This window comes from Convolutriloba macropyga, chromosome 7 (assembly GCF_964194025.1).
Source record: "Convolutriloba macropyga chromosome 7, txConMacr16.3, whole genome shotgun sequence".
Lineage (NCBI taxonomy): Eukaryota > Metazoa > Xenacoelomorpha > Acoela > Convolutidae > Convolutriloba > Convolutriloba macropyga.
The window spans coordinates 29,875,177-29,894,495 of NC_134474.1; the positions used below are offsets into that span (position 1 = coordinate 29,875,177).

The 19,319-nt window shown below is 35.3% G+C and overlaps 1 protein-coding gene across 3 annotated transcripts in view; it reads right to left on the reverse strand.

Moving 5' to 3' along the window:
• The window catches only part of LOC142342761 (son of sevenless homolog 1-like), a 129,502-nt gene that overhangs the window by 72,200 nt on the left and 37,983 nt on the right, over window positions 1-19,319 (reverse strand). For all 3 annotated transcript variants that reach the window (XM_075394304.1, XM_075394303.1, XM_075394302.1), the window contains exons 11-13: window positions 18,293-18,700; window positions 17,682-17,946; window positions 17,250-17,417 (exon numbers count right to left, since the gene is read on the reverse strand). In XM_075394304.1, the coding sequence (XP_075250419.1) occupies window positions 17,250-17,417; window positions 17,682-17,946; window positions 18,293-18,700 (841 nt within the window). The remainder of the gene's footprint in view (window positions 1-17,249; window positions 17,418-17,681; window positions 17,947-18,292; window positions 18,701-19,319) is intronic.

The window sequence follows — 19,319 nt, forward strand, 5'->3', positions numbered from 1 at the left end:
ATTTGACACTCATTATCCGCTCCAGATTAAGTAAATTAAGAAGAGAGAGTTCGGTATGTTGCTGGCTTAGTCATGTTGAAGTCGGTTGTTCAAAACAAACCGGCAACCATACGTCTCCTCTTCTCTGCTGGAGCTCTGGATTACAAATTTGCAACTTTTCGGAGGAGTTCCAATGTCAATCATTTCTCGTCGCTTCTTCAGGGCAGCATTTTCCGTTCCGTGACCCGCTCTTCAGCCGATAGCTCACGGTCAATAAACACTTTTCTTTTATATTATTCTTCTTTATTCATTTATGATCTTTTATATTCGGGTTTGACACGTTCACAATTATTCTTTTATATTCGGGTTTGACACGTTCACAATTATTGAGAAGACTCAGGCCTCAAGATATCACGTTTTTCGACTCGTCATATGCCAGTTATAGCGAAGTTGACATTAAAAAGTCAAAATTTTCTTAAATTCGGCAAGTTCGTCCATTTCTCTCTCCAGTGGGTCAATTGCTACGGGTTCCAGATCTCCGCGTAGTCGAATTCTACTTGCTTCTGATAAAGAACTCAATGGCGACCCGCCTTTGCCAACAACTTGACCAAAGGTTTTCTTGAGATCTTTGACAGTACTAGAGGAAACTCGAAAGTAAAGACAAAGCGGAAAGATTGACGGCCAATATATTAATACATTAACTAACAAAATCAAACTGTTCAGTATTTAAGAACATACATAATTTTATATTAAAACCACTACATGACAAAAAAAACAAAAAGAGCAAGAAAGCGAGTTAAAAAAATAAAAATTTGAAATATCAAGCGAAATCTTACCAAATTCATTTAAAAAAGTAGGGAAAGTCTAAATAATGTAAAAAAGAATAGAACCGGCATTATTAAAAATCTCATGAGATCCCGCCAAAGTCAAGAACACTGTTAGCTATGGAATAACGAGTCAATAGAATAAAAAAACATGAGAGAGCCTCGAGACCTATCACTAATGAGAATAAGCGAAAAACAAAAAAGCAAATCCCAAAAACTTACATAATTTTCGAACAAGTAATGCCAAATTCTTAAAAACTCGCCAATTTCAATTCAAATCAGTAAAATATTTAAAGTAAAACTCATTAGAGAGCCATTGAAACCCATGTGTGATTAATGAGGCTAAAAAAACAATCACAAGAACTACAAAAAACAGGTGAAATCTAAAAAAATCACGAATATTTCATGAAGATAAATAGCTTCTAAGTCATGTAAAAAAAATTAGTTGCCTTTTGAGAGGTTTAAAGAACTGCCGCTATGCTGTATTAGGACAAACTCATCACTAATGTAGTCGTACAGAAAAAGAACAGAAAAACAAAATGCCTAAAATTTGATCGAAAAAACAAAACTATTTGACATCAATCTCATTTCACATTAAAAAAATTTCAAAAATGTCATTTTTTTCCGCTACTCATTTTATCTCTTCTCACTACTCAAGTTTGACTATAATAACCATTGACAAGAAAAGGTCCAAAAAGTGAAAAAAAAACTTAATGTGAAAAAGAGCACCAATAAAATTTAAGTTCTTTGATTTGTTTAAAAGGAGAGCTCCTCTTGGAATCAGTAACCTATAATACAAATGAAAATATTTAAATAAATTATACTAACTTACCAGGCAACAAAATAAACGCAGGCCATCAATAAATGTTGTCAAAGTCAGCAAAATCATGGGCTACAAATTGATACACGTAAATTCAAACTATACCTCGCCAGAAAGGTCTCTCGATCAGGTCTCTAGTTAATAAACATTGGTTAGAAGGCAGAAAAAAACAATCAAAATTCAAAGAAGAAAATGATGTCAATAAATTTAACGGCAACATATTGCAAACTTTCGAGACTCATTTATGCCTCACTACAAAGCTGAAGACACAAAATGAAACTAAATGACAATACAACAAAACATAGCCGGCAGATTGCCGGAAAACAGCCGCCGTTGACGCGCTTGATGAACATCGGGATTGAAACAGAAAAAGAAGAGACATATTGACCGATTTTTTTCGGTTTTTCTCAGTGTCAAAAAGTGTTTCAATTTGGCGTGCAGTTTCAGTTAGATTCAAAAGCTATACTTAATTCAACTTCTAAACTGAAAGCTAATACCAGTATCAGCTAGCAAACACTCTAATGAATTTTGATAACCTAATTCTCAATGACTTAATGACCGGGCTTCATCGGTTTATCCCGTCTTTTGATTTTGCTCCTTCTAATTTGACCGTATTTACTATTTTGCCTAATTCAAATCACAAAAGAAATCAAAACCCATTCAGTTGAAACAGTGAGTTAAGTACGTCGGAAGACAAACAGGAAAATCGTGACTTATGTAAAACGAAGAACGTGATCAAAAAGAAAAGCGAAATTGCAAAAAAAAACCTAGCAGGACAAGTCCTGACGAACAATTCGGAGAATTTTCATTGACCAAACAAAAAAATGATCCCAGAACGGTCTGTGAATGATTTGGGAAAAACATTTCTATAAAAATCAGATCAAAAAAATTTAAAAAAAAAAACAGAAAATAAATGTCAAAATGCCGCAGGTGGTCGAACAAGCACTAGCGAGAAATGGAAACTTAGTTGAAACAAAAACTAGGCCTAGAATGAACCATACATGGATCGGGAAAACCAGTTAGAAAATCCGATCCAAAAAATTGAAAAATCAGTTAATCAAAGTGAAATTGCCGAATGTGAACAAAGAAACCACTTGCAAGAAAGCGAATTTTTTGTTCAAAAACCGTTTTCTCACTGTACTTTAGAATCCGAGCGAAAAAAATTCACGCCGCAAAACCACTCGCTTTTTCGCTCCACTTCCTGTTTCGGCGTGACCAAATCATTACTCCAATTTGACTTCAAATCTCATGAAAATGTGTTAACAGATCTTAAAAAAACCTAGCAGGCCACGTCCTGAAACACAATTCAAAGAATGATATGAAAAACTTAGAAGTACTCTACCTGAACAGCAGATCAATTGAACAACGCCAGCCAAAACACAAAAACCATCTAAAAAAAATTGAGAAACTAAAACAATCGAACAAACTAAACAAAAATATACTCATTGCTAAAACTCTTGAAGCTTTTAGCCCTAAGGCAAAATTTGATCCTTTTAAATATAAATATTTCAAAAATATGTTCAAAACCAATTTTTCTCTGAAATCGGTCCATGATCATATCTGCAAGACCTGAAAAAAATCATTGGCCCTTGAAGATTGATTAACTCAGAAAATGTTTCATAGAACTCAATTGCAAATTTTAAAGAAATGTTGCTGAAAATCGAGATGTTAATATCTTCAGACTCATTTCTGTGTCTGTAGAGGATATCCAGTAACCGAATTCCAAACCGAAAATTCATTGGCTCATAAAGATCGATAGGCTATAATTTTTAGAATTCTGTTAAAACGATGAAAATCATTCCATTACCCCCTAGCAACTATGCAATAAGATACTATCAAACGCAGGATTTGGCTACCTGGCTACTGAGGTAAGAAGAACTGAAAACTTGTCAAAACTTCTTAGAGCTTTATCAAAAAACTACTTAAATTCGAAATATTAAATTGTTGAAAACAATTCCATTGACACCAACAACCATGCATTAACTTTTTATCAAACCATGGAATAGGTTTTATTGCACTTGAGAATGAACAAATATGAAAAAAAATTGACAAAAACTATAGGAAAACTTAAAAATTCCAGACTTCATGAAAAAAAAATGCCGAACTTCGAGACATTAAAATGTTGAAAGCCACTCCATTGTTACTAGAAACTATGCAGTACCCTATTATCAAACCTTAAAGGAGTTTCTCTGCCCACTGAGTCTAGAAAAACCAAAAAAGACAAAAAATTTTCAAAAAACTTGAAAAAAACTGCAAAAATTAGTATCATTTTGCGTGTTTGTTTCTAGTGCTAAAACTTGTAACTCATAAAATGGTCGTAACAAGTAATTTTGTCTAGCAAAAGGCCTTCATCATTCTTTAAAAATTTCAACCAAAGAATAATCAAACTAAAAACTCAAAAAAATGCATCATTTTGAGCCCTAAAAATGACCTTTTAACCTTAAATTAAGGCCATCCCAGCAGCCGCACCACTCTAGGCACTCGAAAGACTCAAATTCTTTGAATAAAAAAGGAGAGCGCCTAAAAATAGCCGTTTGAGATGATGACGGTGGCTATTAACAACAGACCAACGTCGGGCGAACTTCTGTCAAACAAGCGTCTTCGGTAGTACGCAGCTGCGACTCCGAGGCTAGCACTGGGTGAGTGGGATTGAGTGGAGTGGGGGATCAACGATCGGGCGTAGGGTTGGGAGGGAGGGCTGGACGAGAGCGGGGGTCCAAACAGTCAGTTGGAGAAGGCCAGACAGGGGGTTGCGTGGGTGTTGTCATTGAGCGCGGGGAAGACTAAGAGAATTTGATGAAATCCGAACGCTGCCTGTTTATCTCGTTTTTGAGGACGAAAAGTCAAATGGGGAGACAAAAAAATCGGTAAAGCAAAAATTGCCTACAATGGCAGAATTAATATAATGGCTACTTCGTTTCAGAGCAATTAATCGATAAAATGCGGGCGAAACGCATAACAACCATTGGCTACTAATCAGCAGATTTTTACCAATGCTAACATTCATTATCAGAAGACACGTGTCACCTTACACTTTCCTGCCAGAAAATAATCAAGAGAAAAATTAGCAACAAAATTCAGAAGCAGTTATGAGAAAAAAGCACGCTATAAAACTATTGGTTTCCTTGCTGCTGTTCTTATTTTTGCGTGACTAAAATCACTGCTCCAATTTGACTTCTCATTAATTCCAAATATGTAAACAGATTCCAAGAAAACGGAATCAATCTGAGGTAAAACTGATTTTGGCCCGCTAATTTAAAAAAAATGTTCTAATTTGGTCCCAGTTTCAATAGATTTCTCAAACATGCTATATTCAGCCTCAAAACTGGCGGACAATGAGCGCAATACTAAATACCTTTACACAATGGGAGCGACGAAGGCATAATATTTTGTCAAGAATTATGACACGTTTCTTGACAAAAACTGCTTTCCATCCCACAGGATGGTTTCATTTGGTAAATCAAATGCTCATGAGTAATAGGCTTTAATTTAATTCTGAACAAAAAAGAAAAAAAAAAGATCGAAACAGAGGCCAAAAATTGCTCAAAAAATCTCAAAGTGCATAAGAAGATCAAAAACCTTCAAGTTATTTCAAACTCATTGAAAGTATCTAATACTTTAATGCGAGTTGAAAACAATTCCATTTTTATAATTATAGCCTATTGAAATCTTTAAGCAAAATTCCTAAGTTAAAACAAACCGCTCGAAGAAACCCAACGGGAACAAAAAATTAAACCGCTCGAAGAAGCCCACCGGGAACAAAAAATGTTGCTCCCTTAGAGAAACTAATCTCAAACAACAATTTCTTGATCTCTCGAAAACAGCGGCATGAACTAAAACCACTCTCTTTTTGCTCCGATCTCAATTTTGTTCAACAATCAGACCAGTTCAAGCTTCTTTCACGCGCTTCATTTCCTCCTTCAAAATTACAAATTTAAAGTTGATTAAAAAACGAACTCAGAAGAATTCCACAAATAGACTAAAGACATCTTTGCAAAAAATCAGCCTTTAAATTAATTAGTTGCTGATGGCAGAAAGCACCAAAAAGAGAAAAAACTCTTAAGTGAAATGAGCAAAAAAATAGCTGCAAAGAAACTTGACCTAAGTGAAATTCATTTACAGGTTCAAAATGTACACGTACAAATACAAAAGAAAACAAGAGTTGAGGTAATCGAGACAATTAGAATGCTAATGAAAACTTGGTCACGCCAAAATACGCACATTAAGACCTTTAACTTCAAAATTAAGGGAAAAAACAGTAAAAAACTATGCAAAATTGTAAAAAATTTCTCAATTTTTGGTAATGTATTCATTTTGTACTAGAAACTGCCAAACAGCATTAGTCTTAAATTCACTTATAGGAAAAGCATTCAAAATAGCAAAAAATGGCCAAATATCAAATATCACTCAATTAGCCCTGAAACCCAAGGAAATTAGATGAAAAACATCAAATTTTCTTTAGTAACCAAAAGCCTTCAAAACTCCATTAAAAGAAAAAAATTATAATTTAGTTGCAGAAAAACCTTAGACATAAATTTTGAAAAAAAAGACAAACGAGAGTTTTAAGAAGCCGCACGTGAACCAGACGATTAGCTCACTTATCGAAAACTTTTTCGCTCCTCTATTGGTTGCTCTATTTCAAACGAGAGCATTAAAAAAACATGAACAGAAACGTCGAACGAACTACTGGCGAGGAAAAAACAATTTAAAATGTTCATAAGCTAGCGCGGTGTCTGAAGAGGGTCAAACTTTAAGGATTAAGAACTGCCTTGACACCATGAAATTGTCACCTCAAGATAGTTTTGACAAACACCCATACTCAGAGACTAGTAAAGCCAAAGGCTCTCACAGCTCTTCAGCCACATAATCTACTCCGGGCTTTTCATAAAAAGGACCACTAAACTAGCATAAAAAGGACCACTAAACTAATATAATTGCTAAAGAGTGAAAGTCAAAGAGTGAAAAAGTCAAAGAGTGAAAGTCAAAGAGAGGGAAAAAGCCACATAATCTACTCCGGGCTTTTCATAAAAAGGACCACTAAACTAGCATAAAAAGGACCACTAAACTAATATAATTGCTAAAGAGTGAAAGTCAAAGAGTGAAAAAATCACTGAAGAAGTGAAATCGGAAGAATGTTCTCGAAAAAGATTGAGCAAAAAAATTATATAAAATGTAGCTGGCAAATTGCCAGGCCAGAAAATAGCCGCAATAGCTTCGTAGAGCGCAGTCTCAAAAAACCAGTAAAAATGAGACCAATAAAATTTGTATTTTCATTGAACACTGATATGTTATATTTTGATTAAGAAATCTCGAAGTTTTTGCAGCCTCTATTAGCTGCTCTCTGATAACCTTCATTTAGAGTGACACACACCTATTTGACCTCTTCTCTTTGACCTAAAGTAAATAAAAGTCAGTTTCAAAGTGAGGAAGTCACTTTTGTGAGTGAGGTAAGTCAAGTGTGACCAAAATTTTGGTCACGCAAATGAACAAAAAAACTCGCTCCACTGAAAGTAAAAAATGCCGTCACGCACGCACTTCTGTTGCAATTGCATTAACGAATGAACAAAAAGCAGATTTGAAGTGGTTGTGATGCCATATAGTCGTAAAAAATCGCAACGAAATAAAAAAATAGCAGGACAAGTCCTGCAGTACAATTCAAACAACTAAACAAAAAATTAGAACTAGACCGGACTAAGAGTGAATTGGGAAAAACAATTCTTAAAATCAGATCAAAAAACTTTAAACAAATACAAAATCAATGTCAAAATGCCGCATGTGAACAAAAAAAACACAAACGAGAAAAAGAAACTTGGTTCAAACAAAAAACCAGGCCTACAATGAACTATGAATGGATTAGAAAAACCATTTAGAAAAAAATCCGATCCAAAAAATCGAAAAAAACAGTAAAAATCAAGGTGAAATTGCAGCATGTGAACAAAAAACCACTACCGATGACGCGAAATTTTGTTCAAACATCGTATTCTCACTCTAATTTAAAATTAGAGCAAAGAAATTTCATGACGCAAAACCACTCGCTTTTTTGCTCCACTTCCTGTTTCGGCGTAACCAAAAACACTAATCCAATTTGACTTCAAAAATCATAAAAATATGTGAACAGATCTTAAAAAAACATAGCAGAACTAGTCCTGACTTACAATTCAAAGAATTTTTATTGACCGAACAAAAAACTAGACCTAGAACGGACTATGAGTGAATTGGGAAAACCATATTTAAAAAGATTAGATAAAAAAAATCATTGTCAGAAGGCCGCATGTAAACAACAAAACCAGTAGCCAGAAATGGAAATTTGGTTCAAACACAAAAACTGGGCCAAGAATGAACTACGAATGGATTGGTAAAACCATTTAGAAAAAAATCCGATCCAAAAAATCGAAAAAACAGTAAAATTCAAAGTGAAATTGCCGTATGTGAACAAAAAAAACCACTAGCGCGAAAGCGAATTTTTGTCCAAACACCCTTTTCTCACTATTTTAAAATTAGAGCGAAAAATTTTCACGCTGCTAAATCACTCGCTTTTTCGCTCCACTTCCTAATTCAGCGTCACCAAAATCACTACTCCAATTTGACTTCAAAAATCATGAAAATGTGTGAAAAGATCTTTAAAAAAAAGACAGCGCGTCAATACAATTGAAATTCTTTGAATTGTAAAAACAAGAGAAAGCCAATAATAGCCCCAGTTATCGATTTGCGGCTATGAAAAAGACGTTTACAAATAAAGTTTCAAATTTCGTTCGATGGCAATTATCCACTGTATTCTCTACCCCTTTCAAATTTAATAACCGAAACAACTCTTTTCAAACTTTATTCACGCCCTCGACTTCTAGTTTTCTTTCTCGCTTACTATTAATCGCATAAATTGAACGCAAACAAAAAAAAACACATCAAATTCTCATTAAGTTATTAACAGCAAACAGCTAAATGGGCAGTGTAGGTCAGAGCATAAATGAAACTAAATAAACTACGGTTTAAATTGAGACAGTGGTACTATGAAAACTTGAAACTTTTCCATGACGCCTTGCCGTACAACGCATTATTCGAGTTTTGTTTAAATAAACGAAAGGAAAACATATTAAGATGCTTCTTTAGAACTGTTGGTCTTGCATCCATTTCAATTATGTTTTTTTAAAAAAAAAACTCACGTTAAACTTATTATGAAGGGTTGAGCCGATATTCAGGATAGAGTTTTCTAGTGCAGATGAGTTTATTTTGTGATTGAAGTAGTAGTTTTTGGTTCGCTGGCTGTAGCGTAGATTTGATGTTAGAAAGTTCAGTTTTTCGAAAAACGGAATCTGGTTACTGGTTTCATAAAAGTACTAAGTTTCATAGAAAAAATTTAGTACTTTGTAATCCAAGAAAAATCTTATTGGTTGAATTCTATGTTTTAGTTTTAAATCAAAAGAACTGTCGGATTTTTTTTCTATTGGAGGACGTCTTTACAGCTCAGCTTAATTGTTTCTCCAAAGTAATAAAGCAGGTAGTTTTTGAGCTGGCCAGTAAAAGGCCTGGGTAGTGTAAATGACTTAACGCTAAGGCGTTCAGAAGTAGTAGTAGTCTTGTCTGCTCAGGGAACGGGCGTGAAAAACGTTTTAATGTTTTTATCCCTGTAGCCATTTTGCGTAATACGTGTTTTCATTCTTCTTGAAATATTAATGTGCAATCAAGATATATCCCGAGGTATTTTACGCAATTTACGTTTGGTATTTTGCATTTACCAATTAACAGATTGTTTCTTTTGGTGTCTTCTAGTTTTGATTTTTTTGAGAAAGTAATAAATTTGAGTGATTGACCATTAGACGGTGTTTTTGGTAATATTCAGATATCTTTCTTAAGGATTGTTCAAGATTATATATTGCTAATTTTAGGTCCGCATTGTATGTAAGAATGATATTTTCAGCAGAGTATTGAATTATTTGTGTCTTAGCAGGTAATTGTTTGTTTAAGTCAGTACTGAACAGGTTAAAAAGAAGGGGACCCAAAATTGTCCCCTGTGGGACACCTTGATATAACTCAATCCAATCGGATTCGACATGATTCACTATGGTTTTTTGAAGCCTGTGTGATAGATAACTTTCAATTAAGTTTAAGGCATTTTTAGAAAATCCTAATTCAAGCAGTTTCTGAAGAAGAATCTTGTGATTTATCGAATCGAAAGCTTCAGACAGATCCAGTATAGCTGCAGTGATAAGATTATTTTTATTTATGAGGTACCTTATAGTTTCAGTACAGTAAACGAGGGCGTCAATCGTTGAGACTTTGTTACGAAAAACCAAATTAATTATTGGAAAGCAGCGCAAACTTTTCAAGATATTCTCAGTACAGTGAACGAGGGCGTCAATCGTTGAGACTTTGTTACGAAAACCAAATTGAGTATTGGAAAGCAGCGCAAACTTTTCATAGACTTGCTTGTATAAATCATACTTTCGCTCTCGATTGAGCTTCATGAAGGCTTCCTGAGAGAGTTTCATTTTTGATGGAATTTATATTTGATAACGGATAGAACAAACGATGGTCGAATTTGAGAATAAATCAGAGAGAAGCTATGTTTTAGTCAGAGTATGAATGCAGAAAAAAACAACGAAATTAGGTCATTTTAGCTGAGAAGAGATCAACTGTTCAATAGAAAAGCGCAACTGTCTGTGAATAGAAAAGCGCAACTGTCTGTGGTAACGCCTCTTCTAGTGGTAAAAAAGTCTTTTCTCCAATACTCCTATTTGAGTCGTAAAAAGACGCTCCACCAATACTCCTTTTCGAGTCCTAATAAAATAGACAACTCACAAATTCAATTAAAAAATGAAGAGGGCAAAAATAGCTCCATCTACCGCTATGCGGCTATTAACAGAGGTTTGTTTATGGAGCAAAGGTTCAAAAATATAGCCGGCAGATAGCCGGAAAATAGCCGACGTTGACGCGGTTGATGCACATTGGGATTGAAACAAAAAGGAAACAGACTATTTGACCCAATTTCTTTGCATTTTGTTCAGTGTCAAAACGTGTTCTAATTTGACGAGCAGTTTCAGTTAGAGTCTAAAACTATATTTGATTCAGCTTCCGAACTGAAAGCTAAAAAACTTAATACCGCTCAATGCGTGAAATCCATTCAGTTGAAACAGTTAGTGAAGTAAGTCAGAAGTCAAACGTGAAAATCGTGACTTATGTAAAACGTGATTAAAGGGTAAAGCAAATTAAAAAAACAGCAGGACAAATCCTGACGTACAATTCAAAGAATTTTCATTGACTGAATAAAAAACTAGACCTATGACGGACTATAAGAGAATTGAGAAAATTATTTTTAAAAAAAGCAGATAAAAAACTAAAAAAGACAGAAAATCAATGTCAAAATGCCACATGTGAACGAAAAAACCACTAACGAGAAATAAAAATTTCATTCAAAAAAACTAGGCCTAGAATGCACTATGAAAGGATTGAGAAAACCAGTTAGAAAGAGTTCTGATCCAAAAAAAAAACTGAATAAAAAACAGAAAATCAAAGTGAAATTCCCGCATTTGAACAAAAAACTATTAGCGAGAGAGCAAATTTTTGTTCAAACACCGTTTTCTCACTCTAATTAAAATTTAGAGTAAATTTAAGTAGATTAACATTACCAAGCCTCCTTGTTTACACTCTAAATTTTTACTAATATTAATCATATCCCATTTGCTTCTAATATACCCGTGGACTATCACAGTTGGTTTGAGTTTCTTGGGGATAGGGGACATCAAATAAAAATTTTCTCTAAAATTTTTACAAGTAAAACATACCCGACAGATTGGCGGAAAATAGCCGCCGTTGATTCCAATAAGCATGATTGGAATTGAAAGAATAGATATTGAAGAAAGATTCTTCTACAAAATTATTTTTTAAGTCCGATTCATTTTGATGGCACTTCGTAGTTGAACATACTTTTGTTTCATAGAGAGAGGCTACAGGGGCTACTATCAATACCAATAAGCATAAAAGAGAGGTAAACATTTCACGCAAAATGTTGAAAAAGCGGCAAAATGAGGTAAAGAGAAACATTTTTTGTTCGACGAAGTAAAAAATATGAGCGCTATAATAGCCGGCTGAGAAGATGAGGGCGGCTATTAATAATTGAGAGAACAAAACTAGGTCTTTGAAACTTCAAATAATCAAAGTCTCAAAAAGAAAAAGATCGGAGAGACGATCGACCGAATAAGCAGAGTCAATAACATCAAAGATAGAAAATTGTTTCAGACTGGGACTATGATAGTAGTATCTGCAAAGGTTTCTGTAATAGCTTTGTCAATATCGTGATGTGACGCCTTGTATGCATTTAATAGCGAACAATAGAACATTTGGAGTCGCACACAGAATCATAGGTATCTTCTTGTTTAAATTATCCAGGCACATACCATTTCTGAACGCAAACTAACATTATATGACCCGCTGATATAATACGGTGCAGCTATTTTGTATCCTAGTTGTCCCAGAGATGAGCCAAATGATAAGAACAAAACTCCAAACGATATTTAAAAAAACTCCTACAGCAACTGCAGAAGTTTCGAAAACGATTCATGCCAACAAACTGAAAACGTAAAAAACGATTTGTCTGTCAGATCTCAATCATAATCAGATCATAATCTATTGCCTCAAACGAGAAAAACAAATTAATTACTTACCAAAAAAAAGAGAACGACTCCACTAGCGCCTCCACGCTAGCGGGAAAATATGCCCATGGAAGGGTGAGGAAACAACCCGAATTATTTTTAACGAGGCAATAGAATTTTCTCACATTGGATTGTCATCACAAACAGACAAACTGAGAAGGCAACAATAAAATTCGATAAATACGATGATCAGGTAGACTATAATAGGGTATTACGAATCAACCAAGTAATGCTACCTAATCCCATACTACTAGTAGCCAAAACAGTAACCAATAGTACTGCAATGCATAAAGCTTCTCCATAACAATGCAAATTCATGAATATAGAAACATACCCGGCAGATTGCCGGAAAATAGCCGCCTTTGATTCCAATAAGCATGATTGGGATTGAAAGAATAGAAGATACCGAAAAAAGATTTTTGTACAGAAACATTTTTTAAGTCTAATTCATTTTGATGGCATTTTGTAGTTGAACATACTTCTGTTTCATTGAGAGAGGCTACAGGGGCTATTATCAATACCAATAAGCATCAGAGATGGTATCTAAGACTTATAGGAACGTCGTTCAAATAGCGGGCATCTAAAATTGGGCTTTATGGGTTTATCCCGTTTCTATTTCTGACTTCAATTTTTATTATGACTGTTCATTTTGATTTGCTTCGCTGAGCAACCGATGCTCAAAACCAAATTTAGCAGAATGAGAGAAGAGAGAAACTAGCCTAGAGAAGTCAAAGATTTCAAGCAAAAGGTTGAAAAAGCGGCAAAATGAGGTAAAGCGAAACATTTTTGTTCGACGAAGAAAAAAAACGTAGCAGGACAAGTCCTGAAGTACAATTCAAGGAATTTTCATTGACTAAACAGAAAACTAGATCTAGAACTGACTATGAGTGAATTGGGAAAACCAATTCTCCAAAAATCAGATTAAAAAAATTAAAAACAACCGACTAACGTCGGGCGAATTGCTCTCAAACGACCGGCGAGCGGTTGACTTTGTCAGTAGCAAGCTAGCAGATAGTGGGGCTAGCTTTAGCTTCATTCTGCAACTTTTAGTTTTCTAGCCCTGTTATAATAAATAAATCAAATAAAAAACTGAATTCAAAAATTTAAAAGAAAATCAAGTGAAAATGTTCAAAAATAATTTTTGTCTCTGGAATTAAGTCAAGTAACCTATATGTAACACTTGAAAAGCATCGTTTGGCCAGTAATGACCGTTAAGCTCAGAAAAGGACAAAAATATTCAAAAATTTTGAAAACAATCGCAAATTTTAACAAAATCTTGCTAAATTCAAGATATAAAAATATCAAAAACCATTTAAGTGTCTCAAGAACCTATCCAGTATCCCTATTTCAAGCTTTAAATAGATTCGCTGGCTCATAAAGATCCTTAAATTTGGCACAAGATAATTTCCCCAAAAATTTGAAAAAAATAATATCAAAAATTATCAAAAAACAGCTGGAGCCATCAAAATATTGATAACCATTCCATTAAATCCAGAAACTATGTTACAGTTTACCATCAAACCTTGAAGGAGTTCCCTAGGAACATGGTGCCAGAAAAAAATTCGAAAAGATTCAGAAAATATTTTTCAAAATTGCTGATATCAAAACCTTGAAAAACATTCCATTACATCTAGAGGCTATGCAGTAACCTACAATTAAACCCTAGGAGGTTATGCGGCTCTTGAGGCTGTAGAAATCCAAAAAATAACAAAATTAAAAGGTTTAAAAAAACAGCTAAAATTGGTGATAATAAAAGTTGAAAACTAATCTATGGCCATGAAACATTTTCCAGTAACTTATTATCAAAACCTAACGGAGATTTTCTGTTAGGCTGACAAACCTTAATAATGACATAAATGTCAAAATTGAAAATTGCAAAATTTCTTTTTAAAAAAAGCTAAAATTCGCGATGTTAAAATGTTGAAACCATTCCACTACCACTAACAACTATGCAGTAACCTATTAAAAACCCTAGAGGAGGTTCTTTGACACCTAGGACTGAAAAACTCAAATATGACAAAATTTTCAAAAAGCTTGAAAAATTGTGAAGATTACTAAATTGCGTGTTTTTAGCGATCGGTTGTTCGAGCGTAGCAACGGGGGGGGGGGGTGCACCGGGGGCTGATGGCGAGGCGCGTGGTGGGGGTAACAGTGTGGTGGGACAACATCGCAGGGGGGTAGGGGAAATAGTGTGGGGGGGGGGGTCAACAGTTAGGGTGTCTTCGACCTCTAAGAACCGCCCTTCACACTAAGTATAGGTCTCCAAAACAGTTTGAGCTGAAAGGCTCTAAGAGCACTTAACGCCCGCTGGACGCTACTTGTTTATTCCCTTTTTGAAGACAAAAAGTCAAAACCGTCCGACAAAAAATCGGTCAAGCGAAAAATCGCAAAAAAAGACCGACAGGAACTTCGTTTGAGAGCAATTAACAAACAGAAAATCAATGTCAAAATGCCGCATGTGGACAAAAAGCCACTAGCGAGGAATAGAAGTTTGGTTGGAACAAAAAACTAAGTTGGGAAAGAACTATGAACGGGACAACCATTTAATCGGATACAAAAAATCGAAAAAAATTGAAAAAACAGAACATCAAAGTGAAATTGCTGCATGTGAACAAAAAACCACTAGCGAGAAACCGAATTTTTGTTCAAACACCGTTTTCCAACTCTTTTTTAGAATCAGAGCGAAAAAAATTCACGCCGCAAATTCACTTGCTTTTTCACTCCACTTCCTGTTTCGGCGTGACCAAAATCAATACTCCAATTTAACTTCAAAAATCATAAAAATGTGTGAACAGATCTTAAAAAAATAGCCGGAAGAATTCCGGAAACGAATCGAAGGAGAAAATTGCCCATAATTTTGCCTACACAACTAGAACAACTATAGTGAACCCTGAACCTCCAGAAACGCCATAAAAATTTAAGGAGGAATAGAAACGGCATTCAAAAACAAATTGAATAAAGACTAGAAAAACTTAATGAGTTTTTTAATAGTACAAGGGGAAAAAAGCCGAGTAAAATTTCTTTCCAATTAGGGCAAAGGAAAGCTCGCAAAACAATGGGCAAGTCATAATCGGCTAAGAAACTTGTCTAAGACAAAGAAAAACCACAAAAAAAATAAAATGGTTTTAAATTTATCAATGTTTGTCAATTTTTCGAAGAAAAGAATGATTAACACCAAAAAAATTAGTCAATTGGTAGCTGAATATTCCTTAAGTAACAAGCTTCTATTCAAATCCCACTTAAAACATTAATACAAAAAACCAGGCAAAAAATCATTAAATTTCGTCTAAAAATCAGCAAAACTGATCAAAACCCTCCAAATTAGCATTTAACTCAGAATTAACTACTTGAAACCTTCAAGTCCTATCAAAAACAGCCTAAAACTAATACAATATCATAATCAAACCTCATAACCATCAAAAGTTGCAAAAAAACTGCTTTTAAAGCCGCACGTGAACAAAAAAATTTTGCTCGCTTAGAGAAAATTTTTTCACACATCAATTTCTCGCTCTCTCAAAAACAGCTATGAACAAAAACCACTCTCTTTTCGCTACGCTCTCAACATTTGTTCAGCCCCAAAATCACTCCAAATTTTTTCTCTTCCCGCTTCAAAAATCACTCCAATAAAATTGATTAAAACATACCCCGCAAATTGCCGGAAAATAGCCGCCGTTGATTCCAATAAGCATGATTGGGATTGAACGAATAGAATATATTAAAAAAACATAGCCGGCAGATTGCCGGAATAGCTGCAAAAGAATATACCTGCGTGCCATATAATAGAGATAGAAACAGATAAAGATCTAAATTGAAAAAAAAATCGACGCCGCTCAAAAAACTAGGCTAAAAAACATGCAGCGATAAATTAATAAAGCTTGTTAAAATTCATTCCACAGGAGCCTCTTATTAGGGACCTTTACTGCACATAGGAGTTCCTTTGACCTTAAACAAATTCAAATTAAACTTAAGTTTTAAAGTGCAAAAGTCATTTTATTGAGTGAGGTAAGTCACGTATGATCAAAATCTAATCACGCAAATAACCTGAAAAATTTCGCTAAAGCGTGTGAGAAATGACCTCACGCGCGCAAATGCCGTTAGTGAGAGGAAGAAGTCATTCAGAAAATTTGACTTTTTCAGCTTTGCTGTGTGAACAAATGTAAAACGAAAAAAGAGCGTCAGACGACGAAACAAAAAAAAAACCAAGAGCACCGCAATATAGCTACGCTCAGCTTACAGCTTCGCAGCTATAAAAAGATTTTTGTACAAAAAAATTTTTTAAGTCCGATTTATTTTGATGGCATTTCGTAGTTGAATATACTTCTGTTTCTTAGAGAGAGGCTACAGGGGCTACTATCAACACCAATAAGCATTAGAGGTGGTAACTAAGACTTATAGGAACGACGTTGAAATAGCGGGCATCTAAAATTGGGCTTTATGGGTTTATCCCGTTTCTCTTTCTGACTTCAATTTTTTATACCGACTCTGTTCATTTTGAATTGCTTTGCTTAAGAACTGATGTTCAAATTCACTTTTAGCAGAATGAGAGAAGAGAGAAACTAGCCTAGAGAAGTCAAAAAGATTTCACGCAAAATGTCGAAAAAGCGGCAAAATGGTAAAGCGAAAAAAAGTTTGACGAAGTAAAAAAAATACGAGCGCAATAATAGCCGGCTGAGAAGATGAGGGCGGCTATTAAAAATGACTCCAATACTCTTCTTCGAGTCGTAAAAAAGACAGCGCCCCAATACAATTCAAATTCTTTGAATTGTAAAAAAATAGGAGCGCTATAATAGCTGGCTGAGATGAGGGCGGCTATTAAACATTCAACTGACTCAATTCAAATTTGTTAAATCATGTATAAAGACTCGGCTCGGCACATCAGACAACCATTTGTCATTTTTAACCCATACTATGCCTACATGCACAACTATCATCTGTTCTCTCAAAGCAATGAGCGATTGGTATATCACTCTTTGTACATACCTTGTTATTGAAGTTTTGCCACGCGACAACGTTGGGAAACATGCGCCGCTTCTGGTCCCTGTCCTTCGAGGAGCAGCAGCCAAAGTTTGACAGTTCCCCCACTGTGACATTGCGGAACATCTCAGACTCTATTAGGGTGATCTGTCTCGCAATCTCCAGAGGGTGCAGCTGCAAAAGAGAAGTCAAATTCACAGAGGGGTCCCTTAATCGCAAACCTAAGGTAATCCACGCCGTCAAAAGGCTACCGGGAGTTCTATCCATTTTATGGTTTTTTAAATTGTCAAAACCTAAGGAACTGACCAGTTTTGAAGCTTGAAAACTCGGGAAGAACTGCAAAGAAGCAGATTACTCTTGGATTAGCACTCAATTATTTACCACTTGCTTTCGAATCATTTTAAGAGTTAGTCAGCCCTTGTTATCTTGTAAATTTACCGTAATGAGGTTAAATGTGATTTCGTCGTGTGGAGAGGCTAAATGCCATTCCACTCTAGGTGGATTCTCGTTGGACAAATCAGGCTTCTTCTTCACGTCTTCCTCCTTATTACGCAGAATCTTCTGGATGCTGTTGCAATAGGCTTTCCACTTCTTGTTCTCTTCTGCTTCACCAATGAACAAGTGCATGTTTTCTAACAACTTTGGGTCCTTTTTGAAATCCTCGTAGTGATTGCTGATCCAATGTCTCATCGCATTTAGCACTCTATAAACATCGAAACGTACTTAAGCACGCCTCATTGAAATAAAATGAATAGGAACAAAAAGTTTCTATTGTAAAGATTTTCTGATTAAAGACAAATTGTGGTGCGCAGGGATTTTGGGACAACGAATACACTAATACTGGGTAAAATATCAGTCATTTGAAACGGCTCTTTCGCATCGATCTCCAAACTATTTCGACTACAACCTAATTCATATCTATTTCGAAGGTGGGTCTATATTTTGCTCACGTCTATGATACCAAAGTGCCGACAAATTCACATGAATGTCAATCTAGTTCGGCCACTGCCGTTCCAACCGCAAAAAGTATAAAAAGCTGTAGAACTCACCTCAGTTGCACCGGGTGAGCGTACTCTTTTCTAAATTTCCTCACACTAGGAGGCTCCATAGTTGTGTAGATCTGTTTTTCCTCTTCAGTCGGCTCAATGTCCGGAATGTTGAACCTCATCTGAAGTAATTTGAACAAATCTGCTGGCTCGCAAAATGATCTGTATGTGGTAAAGAAATCTTCAATATAGGCTGTGTCCAGGTGCAAGTGAAATGTGAGACGTTCTACGAGTTTCTCTAACGTGGCTTCTTTTACTTTGGAGACACCTGATTTTGAATCTGTGATTATGTTGATATCGCCTTCTTTCTGATCAGGCTTCGCAAAACAGTACTTGTCTGCGTCTGGGAATCGTAAAGGTTGCTTACGCTCCTCCTCAGCTATGTACTTGTCCAATATCCGCTCAAGAGTCCTAATCAATAAGCACTTATAAATAAAGCTACCGCAAAAATAAGTTGTCATTAGCAATCATCGTTAGATCGAAATACTACAATCCCAGTCAAATGGGTGAACATCAGAAAGAAAAGATCCGAAGCCAACTAGTGCCTCGGAAAAAAGACAGTCGAAACACAGCTTAGCAAGCGACTGAAAAGAAAAAAAACATAGCCGGCAGATTGCAGAAAAATAGCCGCCGTTGACGCGCTTGATGTACATCGGGATTGAAACAGAAAAAGAATAAAAAAGAATATAAAAAAGCCTAAGTTTTTTCTCGGTTTTGTTTCAGTGTCAAAAAAGTCAGCTAGCAAACACTCTAATGAACTTTGATAACCTAATTCTCAATTACTTAATGACCGGGCTTTATCGGTTTATACCGTCTCTTTTGATTTTGAGCGTTGACTTTGACAGTAATCACCACATTACGTAATTGAATGCGTAAAAAAATTTAAAATCCATTCAGTTGAAACAGTGAGTGAAGTGAGTCAGAAGTCAAACGTGAGTCGTGACTTATGTAAAACGAAAAACGTGATCAAAAGGTAAAGTCAATTAAAACAACATGACAGGACAAGTCCTGACAAAAAAATCAAAGAATT